This window comes from Panthera leo, chromosome B3 (genome assembly GCF_018350215.1).
Source record: "Panthera leo isolate Ple1 chromosome B3, P.leo_Ple1_pat1.1, whole genome shotgun sequence".
Taxonomy (NCBI): domain Eukaryota; kingdom Metazoa; phylum Chordata; class Mammalia; order Carnivora; family Felidae; genus Panthera; species Panthera leo.
Window position 1 is genome coordinate 107,659,818 of NC_056684.1, and position 14,032 is coordinate 107,673,849.

At 43.1% G+C, this 14,032-nt stretch overlaps 1 protein-coding gene across 1 annotated transcript in view; it reads left to right on the forward strand.

Moving 5' to 3' along the window:
* Positions 1-14,032, forward strand: part of PRKCH (protein kinase C eta) — a 230,632-nt gene that overhangs the window by 189,930 nt on the left and 26,670 nt on the right. Inside the window, exons 11-12 of the mRNA XM_042943436.1 lie at positions 10,641-10,779; positions 11,405-11,593. Coding sequence (XP_042799370.1) covers positions 10,641-10,779; positions 11,405-11,593 — 328 coding nt within the window. The remainder of the gene's footprint in view (positions 1-10,640; positions 10,780-11,404; positions 11,594-14,032) is intronic.

Consider the following 14,032-nt stretch of genomic DNA (forward strand, 5'->3'; position numbering starts at 1 on the left):
ACAAAATGAATGTCTTGGGAAATGAATGTCTTGGGAATGTCTTGCAAGGCTAAGTGCTGGACACAGCATGGGCGGGTGCTCAGGAAGTAGCAGCGAGTTCTTCAAAAGGAAACTTCTTAGGGGTAAATTTGATGTCTTCTGCACACTTTGCTGTGATATGCCCAGCATTAGGAGGAGATCTGTAAATCCCTGGAAAGGGACTGAGATGTGTGTTGCTGTCATATGTCTAGCCTGTGATCAGTACACTGGAAATGACTTAAGAAATATTCCAGGCCTACCCTTGGAGGCTGTAATCACTTTCGAGAAAACAAGGCTTTATGCAAAACACAGAGAACAAAGTGATACCAACTATAACCCAGAACTAACATGTGAGGTTCGCATTTAATTCCAAGGGCCTGGGAGTGGTTCTGAAACCGTAGGTGCCTTCTTGGGTTTTTGAGACTTCCGTTTAAATGGCTCAGGTTTAATCTCTGATGGAGACAGCAGGTAACCGAATGAGACCTGCTGATGTGGCCAAAAGTTCTGGTTCAAGTCAGAAGTCTGTCTCCCCTCCCCTTTGATATTGCGTAAGGCATTACTAATGCTGGCAAAGGTTTGTGTTTAGCCAGTTGCCAAAAGCAGCCTGAATATCCCTTCCTGAGGTCGGTGCTATAAACTGCACTCCTTCCTGTTGTAAAGCATTCCTCATCACCCCGCCTCCCTCCACTTGCCCCCACCCCGCGGTATCCACGTCCCCTCTCACATGCTGTTTTCTCTCAACAAAATGTGTTCAGGGAACTGGCCTCACCGCTGGCAGAGTCTAGTACCCCCAAGTCTGAAGAGCCCTGGGTTTCCATAGAGGGAACCAGCCACAGCTAGACGGGCTAAGATGTCTCATCGTCCCTTCACTTGCTAGTGTGTGTATTCGCACTGATACCTCAGTTGTCTGGCTGATCTTTCAAGGGTGACAGCCACAACATTTATCCACTTACTGGCAACAGTAGTGGTGACAACAGTGGCCAACGCTTACCTAGCACTGCGTGCCCTCTAACGTTTAACAGAGTTTCATTCTGTCAACCTGTTGGTTGGTATTGGTGCCACGTGTCCACCATAAGCCTCGTAGGATCCATCTGCCCCTGCCCATCCCCACTCCACAGCTGCCCCAATTATCATTGAGATCACATTGGTTAAGAGGCTGCCGTGTTCTGATTCTTCCTCTTGCAAAATCTTTCCTTCCTTTACCTTCCTTAACGCATCCTCTTTGCAGGCAGAGGGCTCCTCCACGACTATCCTGTCCCTAGTTTGCAGGCTCTCAGGATCCCTGTGACTCTCTGATCCATTTCTTTGTTGCATTTCTATGGCTGGGAAGCAAAGGTGCCCTGGAAAGTAATTTCCCATGGGTCAGCTGCACCCACCTCTCTGCACTGGGGAAGCCTGAGGAGCCGAGCAGAATTCAGTATGTTGACCACCTTATCCCCCCCTAGCCTATCAACCGCAGGTGTCTCTTTTGCGCCAGCATCTTTTCTGTGTTGTCGGAGCTAGGCCCAATGGTCACGAGACCCCTAGCCACCAAGGGTCTGTCATCTCCTTGGTGTCTTTATCGGAAGCCCTCCATTCTGCCTCCCTGCTTCCCCTTGCGGAGGGCATCTGTGTGCATGCCAGACACAGCCAGGTATCACGCAGGAAGCATTTTGGCAAGGAGAGTCAGTGAGAGAGGTTTTCTTGGCAACTATAAAATAAAAGTACTGTAAAGAGCTACTAAATAAACTTGTGCCACTTCAGCTAGAGAATTTCAGCCCTCCTGGGAGGGGGAGGGGCGATGCTAGGAATGAAAAAATTTAGAGAGAAGGCTCAACTGTCAGCATGATGGCTCATTTATTTGATGGCCCCCAGGGAGATGTATGATCTGCACACTGTAGACGTTAATCAAACTCATTGCCTCTTTCATTTGTCCAGAGAGGCAATGAGTGTTTTCTTTGTACGTGTTTTCCAACCATAAGACACGGCAAGGGGAAATCTCTTGGTCCCTTTGCTCAGGTTAAATCGGTCTTGTATATAAACAGTGGTGAAGGTGGAAACATGTTGCCTGCATATCAAGTGCATCCAACACCAGAACTGGATGGAGACCAACACCTGACCTGGGGGGATTAGTTTGTGAGTCCCTGGCCCTGTTTTAAAGGGTGTGTAATAGCCAGACTTGCACAGGGTCATTTTTATGATTATTTCCCACCTCAAGTAGCTGTTGGGAGAAATACGAAAGGGTAGGAGGAGCCTCAGAGGAGATTTGGTAATACTTTTGGAGTTGGAAATTGTTTTTTGATTTTCTGTATTCATTAGAAAATGAGTAATTTTACATTCAGCCTCATGATAATGAATGTTCATGTTTCCCATATTTGTTCTTTTTCTTTCTTTTTTTTTTTTTTTTAAAGTTTTTTTTTTTTTTTCAACGTTTTTTTTTTATTTATTTTTGGGACAGAGAGAGACAGAGCATGAACGGGGGAGGGGCAGAGAGAGAGGGAGACACAGAATCGGAAACAAGCTCCAGGCTCGGAGCCATCAGCCCAGAGCCCGACGCGGGGCTCGAACTCACGGACCGCGAGATCGTGACCTGGCTGAAGTCGGACGCTCAACCGACTGCGCCATCCAGGCGCCCCTCTTTTTCTTTTTTTTGAAAGCTTATTTATTTATTGAGAGAGAGAGAGAACATGCAAGCTAGGGAGAGGGAGATAGAGAATCCCAAGCAGGTCCTGTGCTGTCAGCACAGAGCCCCTGCATGGGGCTCAATCTCCGGAAGCATGAGATCATGACCTGAGCCGAAATTAAGAGTGGGATGCTTAGCTGACTGAGCCACCCAGGTGCTCCTACGTATTTGTTCTTAATTTGTCCTCATGGATCAGCCCCACAAAACTTCATGAGGAGAAATGGTATGGGGACTTCATTTAATAATTAGGAATGTTGCAGGTCACATGGGTGGGTCAGTCGGTTGAGCTTCCGACTTCTGTCAGGATCTGTAAGCAAGTAAGTTGATTTGGTTTTTTTTCAACATGCCCTTGCAGCCTGCATTCCAAAAGAAATCCTTTCCATTTCTATCAGTGGTTTATGTTCCCTACATATCTTCCTTGGGAATTATAGCAATAAATGGTACAGAAACCAAAGAAAAGAATTAAAGCCAAAACATGTGGACATATATCTTAATGATTTCTTCCTGGTTATCAAAATGATACATGATTCCCATAAGAAAGTTAGCACAAAGAAAAGAAAAATTATTTATAAACATAGCACCCAGAAATAGACTTTTCTCTTTCTCTCTTATCTTTTCCCATCTCTCCTTCTTCCCTCCTGTTTTGCTTCCTTCTTTCTATCCTCTGAACAACTGTAATTAAGAGAATATTGAGGGGCGCCTGGGTGGCTCAGTTCGTTAAGGGTCTGACTTCGGTTCAGGTCATGACCTCACGGTTTGTGGGTTTGAGCCCCATGTCAGGCTCTGTGCTGACAGCTCAGAGCCTGAAGCCTGCTTCATATTCTGTGTCTCCTTCTCTCTATGCCCCTCCCGGCTCGCACTCTGCCTCTCTCCCTCTCTCCCTCTCAAAAAAAAAAAAAAAAAAAAAAAAAAAAAAAATTGAAAAAGAGAGAATATTGAAAATACAATCTTTGTATCCTGCTCTTCCACCTGGAATTGTATCAGCCTATAAATAAGTCATGAAATACAGCAGCCATAGAGGAACGATTGAGAGATTTGACTGGACAAAAATATGAAAGTTACCGTAAATAAAACTTAAAAACAAATTGGGCAATGACATTTGCAAACAATGTAACAAATCACTACTATCCATAATATGTAATAAGCTTCTAAAAAATAATCAGGGGTGCCTCGTTGGCTCTGTTGGTTGAACATCTGATTCTTGATTTTGGCTCAGGTCATGATCCCAGGCTGTGGGATTTGAGCACCACACTGGGCTCCACACTGAGTGTGGAGCCTGCTTGAGATTCTCCTTCACTCTGCCCTTCTCCCCACCTTGTATGCACACTCTCTCTCTCAAATAAAAATAATAATAATCAAAAAGATAACTCAAACTTTAAAATGGGTAAAAAATGTGAAAAGGCAACAGACAGAAGAAATACAAATGGTCATTAAACATGTTTTTAAAAGCTTAATCTCATTCATAAGAAATGAAGTTAAAACAATGAGATCATTTTCCCTAGCAAATTGGCAAAGACCTAAGGATGATTATGTCTTACTTGAATAAGGAAGCCAAATGGATGTTCTCATACACTATTGGTGGGAGTATGAATTGATGCAAACTTTTTCAGCAATTGTTCAGCTTCTGTTTTCATTTTAAACATTTATATCCTTTGACACAGCATTTTTATTTCTTAAACCCAAGTAACCCCTCCTACAAGTGTGCGAGTAATGTTCATTACCCTCTGGCTTGAAGTTGCAAAAAATTAAAAACCATCTAAATGTTCATGGAGGGGGGACTATTTAAATTATGATACACCTTTCTAACGGAATTTTAGATAACCATTACAGAGAATGAGGTAGATCTATATAGAAATATGTCCAAAATATTTGTTAGGTAAGAAAAGCAAGTTTCTCATAATATGTATTAGTGTCGCATTGAGAGGAAAAGATTTGAAGACTGTGAGCCTGTCATCGTTTTCCCCATAATTTTTCAGGAATGATCAAATTTTATATGATGAAAATGATTTTATAATCACAAAAGAAGTAATTTTCAAAAGATAAAACTTCTGTCATAAAAATTTCCCATTTTTCATCTTTTATAAAATTTTATCAGCTCCCATAAAATTCTGTCATGTATATACCATAAGTTGTTTAGCCATTCCCCTATTAATTAATAATTTGGCCTATTTCCAAATTTTTGGTATCATGCAAGATGAAGCAATGAACATTTTCCTAAAATAGAACACTTAAGTTTATGCTCACAAAAGCACCACATCATGTAGCAGAGGTTGAGGGTTAAAACCAGAAAGAACCCATTAGATGATTTTGAATGTAAAAGGTTAATATTTTCTAGCCCTTTTAAACCTTGACAAGACTAGGGATGCCCCACCTAAGAGGCAAAAGAGGGGCCCTTGCTTCCCTGGGTACTCAACTATGCTACCCACTCTGGCTGATAAATTATGAGCAGTATTTGTGGTCCCAGTGTGAAAAAGATCAGGGGCCTTATCCTCAGGATACTCTTCGCAGGGCTCGGTTCCCCAGCTGCCTTCTTCCCATTCCATTCCCTCTCCCCAGGTGAACTCATCCACACCCAGCTAATGACTCTGAAATTTGTATCTCCTGCCCAGCCTCTGAGTTCTAGCCATGTATATTCAGCTGCCTCTAAATGTCTCCACTTGGATGCCTAAAAAATAGCTCAATATGTCCAAAATAAATCCTGTGAGCCAGAACATGCTCACGCCTTCTTCCCTTTCACTGTCTATATCCTTCCATTACTGAATCCCATTACTTTTCCCCCCTATTAGTTTTGGGTCCATCTAGTTCCCTTTGCCTTCCTGCCACACCCTGCTCCAGGCCACCATCTTTTCTTTTCTGAACACTTCAGTTGCTTCCCAACTAGTTTCCTCATGTTCTCTCCTCCCCCACTGATCTGTTGTCCACATTGTAGCTGGAGGCTCATTGTACGATCACAAGTTAATGCTATCCATCTCTGTGTGTGACCTTTCAATGGTTTCTCTTTCTCCTTGGGCTAAAGACTGGAATTTTTACTGGCCCCTGCCTTGGCAGGCTCCTGCCGTTTCCTGTCTCATTCAGGCTTCTGAGCCCCTTGCATATTGTGTGATTCATAGATGGTACTCTAAGATTTGTTGGGTGGGTGAATGGCTAAACATCTTGTGTTAGGTAATACGTGAATGGCACTCCTATCTAACTGATGATACAATGAGATTTTAGGCTTTTGCTGTTTCAGTGACCTTTCAACATTCTTTTACCAATTTAACACAATCAGTCTTGCCTTGAAAAAAAAAATTACAAGTTTATATAAACCCAGACACGCAAAATACAAGCCAGTCCTAAATGGTTTTGTTGTGAAATTATGATCATAATATTAAATTTATTCTTTTCGGCCACCTCTTCACCCTTATCCATGTACCAGCTTCTCTTCCTTGGAAGAGAGCAGTGAATGATCTTCAGAATATTTGACCACTAGAGACACATTTGCTGTGCACTCCCCTATTCCTGTACATGCAAGGATTGGAAAAAATTCATTGAACTCCTCTCCATGCACACACTAAAAACCGAAGCAAAAAAAAATTTTGGCAAAATTTTGACGATGCATTTCATAGTGATGTGCACAAAAATGTCTCTTTGCCATAATTCATTTTTTGGGATACTTATTGATTCTCACACAGTTCTTGTTGCAATTGGGGAAGTCTTCTCAGGAAATAATCTACTAGGGGGATTAGCCAGCAATGCAATGCCAGTATATAAAAGAGTGTTTGCCCACTGTAGTGGGTTATGAGCCCATGCTTTGGAAGGAGGTGAGCAGAACTGAGAATCCTGGATTTACCCCTGGGTAACTAAATAATGTTGCTGAGATCCTCGTTCACAGGGTTTGTTCAGGATTAAAATAAGATAATATGGCTAAAGCACTTAGCATCTGGTGAACATTTAGTGTAGCTGAATTAGCTACTATCATACTATTGTGCTCTACAGAAGCTTTTTTCAGGTTATACGGACATGCACACACATAACTCAAATGAGCAGAGAAAAAGCAGTATACCTTGAATAGTATATTGACTGTATATTTTTAATAACCAATATCAATGTTGTATTTCATTAAAGAATTATTATCTTTCAGATTAAGATATTAAAATATTTACAGATGAGATGGTTTTATGTCTTGGATTTGCTTCAAAATCTGAAAAAAAGATGGATCAGGAATGGAGTAAATGTATACACAAAACAAGATGGGACATGCATTGATAGCACTTATGCTCTGTGACCACTACAGGGATTGTTATATTATTCTCCGTACTTTTGTATAGATTTGAAATTTTCCATGATAAAAAAAAATTTTAATAGATTAAAAATAGTTACTGAATAGCCTCTTAGAGTCATTCTTGTTCAAGGAGCCAGCTCACAACTCACCTTCCTTTATTTCTTTTGGAAGAGTCACTGATTCCGGTGATCTAAGCAGAAAGATTCATGTCATTCTGTTTTATGACTCTCAGAATAGCTCATGGTGGAAACAAAATAAATACAATTTCTGAATTTCCTTTGTCCTCAACCACTTGGGATGCTTCTCTGAAACCACTGTGGGCATTTTAAAGTAACCCTGATTATGCAGCAACAACAATGCATAAAGTAACTCTTTCTACCCTTCTATGCTTGTGTGACAAAAGTTACAGCTATTAAATACCGGTGCTCAGTGACCTAATGAAGGATGAGCCGGTAATTGCGTATTTGGCACTTTGGGATCTGAGCCTCTGCCCTGTATGAACTTGTAATCTTCATTGTATAGCCTTGTTAAGTTTGGCTGTTGAGTTACATGTTGGCATTGGAGGCTAAGGAACTTCAAAGCCAAAAACTGACCTTTGCATATTTCAAAGTCAGAAGTCATACAATGACTTTTTTGCTTTTGCTTTTTTTTTCTTTACCATCTTTTTTTTTTTTAAGTGTTATTTTATTTTGAGGGAGAGATAGCACGAGTGAGAGAGGGACAGAGAGAGGGAGACAGAGAATCCTAAGCAGTCTCCGCACTGTCAGTACTGAAGCTGATGTGGGGCTCAAACTCATGAACAGCGAGATCATGACTTGAGCTGAAATCAAGAGTCGGATGCTTAACCAAGTGCGCCACCCAGGTGCCCCATTTTTTCTTTTTTTTTTTTTAAAAAAAAGTGAAGATCATGATTTACCCTTAAAATGGAAGCTGACCGTGTCCATGAATGGCTCTGTAACCTTTGAATCTGTTTGACTAACCCTGTCAATGTTTTACTCTGTCATCTGGCTGCAAGCCATGGAAAAGTATTATGACTGGGTCCTCTCTGCTTTATAATCGTCTTTCCTAAAGTAGTTTCCCTTCTCCAGCTTCACCAAAGCAAAGAATTTGAAATTACATTTCAGGATTCTTCTTCTCCTCCCTCTGGAATCTGTCTCTAAGGGATAAAGCACATCACTTTTTATAAGTTTAATTACCTTGGAACAAGGATCCCAGTGAGGTTTATGAAGCTTCCTTTCTTCCCCTGAAAATAAGACAGGCACTGAGCTGGCTAGGGAAGCTCACTGCTGTCTGTCTGACATGCTTCTGTTTATGTCTTTGGTCAGCGTCTTCTTCCATGACCAAGCTGGAGCTAGGGAGGAGTAAGGCTTAGCCTCAGCTAAGGGGGAGACAGGTACACAGACAGAGCCTTCTGGAATACCAGTGCAGGGCATGCCGTTATAGGAGCAGGAACTCACTGGGTACTCTGGGGGCAGAGTTGACTCTCTGGGGATATCAGGACAGAACTTACAGAGAAGGTGTGAGATATTTAGGCTGAGGGCAGAACTAATAGCCTGGGATTATATTATGCTCTTAATTGAACACCCTTGGAATCCCAGTTTGGGAGTTTTGTCTATTAAGTAACACCTGGTGTAAAACAACCAATGGCATTTCCCTCAGGGCTTGTACAGGTCTAAAGAAGGCCTAGAATTAGACTGAAAAGTCAGGATTGAAGTATAACCTGCCTCTGTGGCCTCAGGCATTCTGTGGCAGGGATGCACTGTGCTGTCAGTTCTGTCTTCTGAGCAGTGAGGCTGTGTTCTGGACTTCTGCAGAGGTCCAGATTGCAAGCACTTGTCTCTCCCTGAACGATTCCTGCTGCCCATGACAGCGACTGAGTAATAAGCAATTAAACCTCTTACCTGGGATGTTAGTCACAAGCTCTCTTGGGCAATCAAAGGTCGGTTCTCCAGACCGTTGTGGGTTTCTGTTAGCACTTGTTTCTGTTACCAAACAAAATCCTTTATGAGTCCTTAGCAGGCATAACAGCTTTAGGAGAAATCAGAAACCCAGTAACCTTGTTTGGCAGTGAGAGAGCTTGCTCTAGGCACAGGTCCACAGGGGCCTGGACGACTGGGCTAGAACCTGGTGCTGAAAGAGTTCGCCCCCAGGCTCTGATTCCCCACAGGCTTGCTCTCCCCTGGGGCGGCCGACTGTGATCTCTAACCTTGGCCACTTCTTTTTTTTTTTAATTTTTAAAAATGTTTTTATTATTTATTTTTGAGAGAGAGTGTGAGCGGGGGAGGGGCAGAGAGAGAAGGAGACACAGAATCCGAAGCAGGCTCCAGGCTCTGAGCTGTCAGCACAGAGACTGATGCGGGGCTCGAACCCACAACATGTGAGAGGATGACCTGAGCCAAAGTTGGACACTTAACTGAGCCATCCACAAGCCCCTAACCTTGGCCACTTCTAATGTGTGCCATCTGGCTGAGAGGAGCCACACGACCAGGCACTGATAGGGCCTAGAGTCTGAAACCACTCCTGGAAGAACAGCTGAGAGAGACCATGCTCTTGGCTGTGACCTTCCTCCCATGTACAGGACCACAGTCATCCCACCTGCCACCCTGCACCTCGTGATTCCACCTTCAGATAAGTCTTGCTTGAGGTGCCCAAGTGGCTCAGTCGGTTAAGTGTCCCACTTCTGCTCAGGTCGTGATCTCATGGTCGTGGATTTGAAACCCACATCAGGCTCTGTGCTGACAGCTCAGAGCCTGGAGCCTGCTTTGGATTCTGTGTCTCCCTCTCTCTCTGCCCCTCCCTGACTTGCACTCTGTCTCTGTCTCTCGCTCAAAAATAAACAAACATTACAAAAATACGTCTTGCTCATATTGGGGGAAGGAAACCATCTCCACTGATCACAGCCTACTGAAAACAGTTGCTTGTTGGAAAGTAGGGTTTTGCATGGAGAAGGCCAGATTCGGTTTAGAGGCAGAAAAGGCTTCCTTTCCTGAAGTGGGCAGCTGAGTGCTTACACAGCTTATGCCCAGGGAGATTGCTGCCAGGAGCAGGTGAGCAGAGAGGTCTGGTCTGCGTTCCCACTGATCTGTGCCAGGAAAACTCTGCTGCTTTGACCTCATTTATCGGGGATTCCTAGAAAACAGGACTTTGTTTTCATTCCTGGGTATCTCCAGTGACCTCTCTCTGTAAGACCTATGTGGTCACAGTATCAGCTCCCAGGGCACAGCCTGGAAACTGGTCACGCCAGTTCTGTCATCACCGATCTCCTCTGAGCCGAAAGGTGATCCTGGGCTGGACAGAGACCAGTCTGTCCCTCGGGCCACACAGGCCAACACAACTTGATTCCCAGAGCAGAGGTAGGTACATAGAGCCATGAGCGCCCTGACACAGCCCACTGTGGGTGTGAAGCTCCAGAATGACAGTCCTGTGCCCGCTGTGAAGATGCCCTGGTGAGGGGACACCATCACACCTAGGTTTTTATATGTGGGTAGCCTATTCATATGGGACCATCGTCTAGGAGCCCTGAGGCAAATTTTCAGAGTTGGTCTCAAGTTTTTTCTAAGATAACCCAAAGACGTTGGTTCCCTTTGAAATGTATGCAGAAAGCTTGCTTGGTGTGGTCTGATCGCCCACCCCATGAGCCAGCCCGTCCAGGTTTGGGGCCCGGCTGCCCTAGAGCACGCTGCTCTTTGTTTCTTTCAGAGATCTCAAACTGGACAACGTCCTGTTGGACCACGAGGGTCACTGTAAACTGGCGGACTTCGGGATGTGCAAGGAGGGGATTTGTAATGGAGTCACCACAGCAACCTTCTGTGGCACACCCGATTATATTGCTCCAGAGGTGAGTACGGCTTTGGAAATCCTGAGCAGAGATGCCACGGGCTGCTCTTGCGTGCTGTGGCTCTGGGGGCGCATTGCAAGCTGATGCCTCCACACTCCCTTATGCCTCATTGGGTGAATGATGGCAGAAAATGCCCTCGGTTCCTATAAATAACAATTTGAATTAAAAATGTTGTTGTAAACCTTGTAGTTGCTTTAGGCATTAGCCCTGAATGAGGACAAAGTGTGCTCTGCTCACAGCTAGTTATTTTCCTCTTTGTCTCTACTCAGTGCTTTGATCCCAGCCCCATTTAGCAGCAGTAAAGTTCCTCAGTCTTTCCCATGCAAGTGAGTGAGCCCAGTATCTTCCTCCCTCTATAGGGATGCAGTGCCAACACCCTTTCTGTTTTGGATCTGCACACGTACCATTACCTAGGCCGAAACAGGCTGTAAATGTTTGATCACCTGGATGAGAAGTCCTCTGAGTTGAACCACAGAGAAAACGGACCAGTCTCTAGAGATAGCATGAAATGTGCATTTTTTTTTTTTACTTTGATATTTCCTAATCCAACATTTTCCCTAGTCTTTAAGGACACTTTTGTTAATCAGATGTGCAAAGCACATCTCACATTGCCTTCTTCACACAGATCCTCCAGGAAATGCTCTACGGACCTGCAGTAGATTGGTGGGCAATGGGCGTGTTGCTCTACGAGATGCTGTGTGGTCACGCCCCCTTTGAGGCAGAGAACGAAGATGACCTCTTTGAAGCCATACTGAACGATGAAGTGGTTTACCCAACATGGCTCCATGAAGATGCCACAGGGATCCTGAAATCTGTAAGTCTGGCTTACCTAGCCAGGTTTGGCCGGCTGCATACCAGCTGGCCGTGTGTGCTGCTTGTGTTTTTTCAGTACCTTCCCATAGTAAGCTCCCAGTGCTAACTGCAATATATGTTTTAAATTGCAGAATCAAAGAATGAGTTCTCTCGGAATGTTTTCCTCTGTTATGCAATAGTTCTTTCTGGGCCAAATGCAAGCGGTTGATACCATTGTTTGCCACCTATCAAGTATTTCTAGCACCTGTGACTTTAGTGTAGGTGAAATGATGCACTTCCTTTATACAGTCAGGACATGCCAGGGCGTTGGGTCACGTGAACGCTATCCCCAGTTTGTTTACATACTGACTGTTTCTGTCTGCAGTGTCCAAGAAGCAGGATGAAGGGGCCTTTCCCTTCGTGCTGGGTGAAGCCGGGAGAGGTTTTCCAAACTTCTGCAGATTCCTTTTGCATTCATATCATTCTTATGAATAATAAGTGAGGTGCCAGGCCCAGATTCAGGAGCAGTGCAGTTAATGTGTCATGAAAAGTCTTTTTTGTGTGCATTTAAGGTACCATGTTGGAAGCCTTATTTTGAAGTGAGGAAGAAACTTGGATTTGATGCTTTTATGTTGAAAATAAAAAAGCACACGTAATCTAGATTATTCCTATAACCACATTAGTTGAATTTACAAATCATGTATTACCACCTGCTGTATGCATAGGGGAATAAAGGTGAATAAAAGCTCAGGTCTTCCAGTAGGGAAAAATCAGAACAACCCATTCTCTCTGTTGGATAATTTCTATGGGATAAGAATTACTTTCCTTAAGTTATGTCCTTTTCAGTGATTTGAGGCAAAAAACTAAATTTGGGAAATATTGGCTATCATGTTGAGAGACTTGTCTCCCTTTAGAAATCTTCAGTCATATGATCAGCGCCTTTTCAAAAACATTTTGTATGCAGGTCACTGTGTACTGGCTGAAGGCACGATTGTCCCTGAGAATTCTCTGTATCACTAAAAGTGAAATAATCAGAAATCCTCTTCAGGCAAATATCATCAAAGTGAATTGTAATTGGTAACTTGATTCCCAAGGTTAGGTGCCAGTACCCCCCTGATATTGAGGAAACACTAATCTCCTATAGAAATAAAAGTGAAGTCACTTTGGATTCTGCCAAATATCTCCTAATAATGGCATATGTCCGTAAGAACAACTGAGTCGTAGAGTTAGTAGAAGTTTTAGACTGAGGAAACCAAGAATGTGGCTTTTATAATTTTATGAATAAAATACAAAGGAGGGCTTTTCTTTGTGGATTCATGCCCTAAAGTTTAACTTCTGGAAGGGAACAGCACTTGCTGAGGTTGGCTCCGGCTAACTCTGATGACCTAAGCTACTTTAACACAACCTAATCATGCTACAGAATCAGGCTTGCTTTGCATTATTACTTTCCCAGTACCATGGTCCATAATCTGGCTCTTAAGGCACGCTAAACCCCTGTGGCCTACAACCACCATCATTATATTAATGGTTTTTCATAGTGCACATATTTAGTTCAATTTCTGTAGCTGATTTAGCATTATTTTTTAAGTTTTATTTATTTTGAGAGAGACAGAGAGAACATGAGCAGGGGAGGGATAGAGAGAGAGAATCCCAAGCAGGCTCCACCCACTGTCAGCACAGAGCCTGACACAGGGCTCTATCTCATGAACCATAAGTCATGACCTGAGGTGAAATCAAGAGTCGGACACTCAACCGACTGAGCCACCCAGGCGCCCCTGATTCAGCATTTTTAAAATGTAAAAGAAAACCCCAGAGTTTATGATTCAAATGAAAGTACTAGTTCAAAGTATAAAGAAATGTGTCTTGTTCACATGGTGTATGAATGTCATTATGCTTGCTACCATGAAGTGTAGGAATAAGTCAGTCTGTGCCTTAGGAAACTTTCATGTTCTCTCTATAGGGTTAACAATCCAGTTCAGCGTTTCTACGATAAATAATCTCCTCTCTTTTGTCTGGATCCAGGGGAAATCTTGAGGCCTCATCATGTGAGTTGGACATCACTCACATCTGCTTCTTTTGATTTTTTTTCTTCAAAATTGCAGTAGTCCTTAACTGTATTCCAGTATTTCAGAATCCTCTTGAGAGAATTCTTCCCAACTAAATCTGGGACCTAGATCTTAGCTCCCTCATTCAATGCCTGCGAAACCTAGAATCGGTACTAAGTCAAGATTAAGATCCGTATGAAACTATTAAGCTTCTTCTTAAGCAGGTAAATCCAATTACTTTAAAAGATATCTTTGATGTGTGTAAAAATATTTTTTGGTAATGTGAATATAGGTTATCCAGAAATATTCTCCCTCCACAGTCTTTGTTCTAAGAGAAAACTGAACCTCTGGTGCCTAAAGTGAAGCTAATCTTCACTGGAGACTGACTTGTTCCCTCCCCTTGCAGTTTCGCTTTT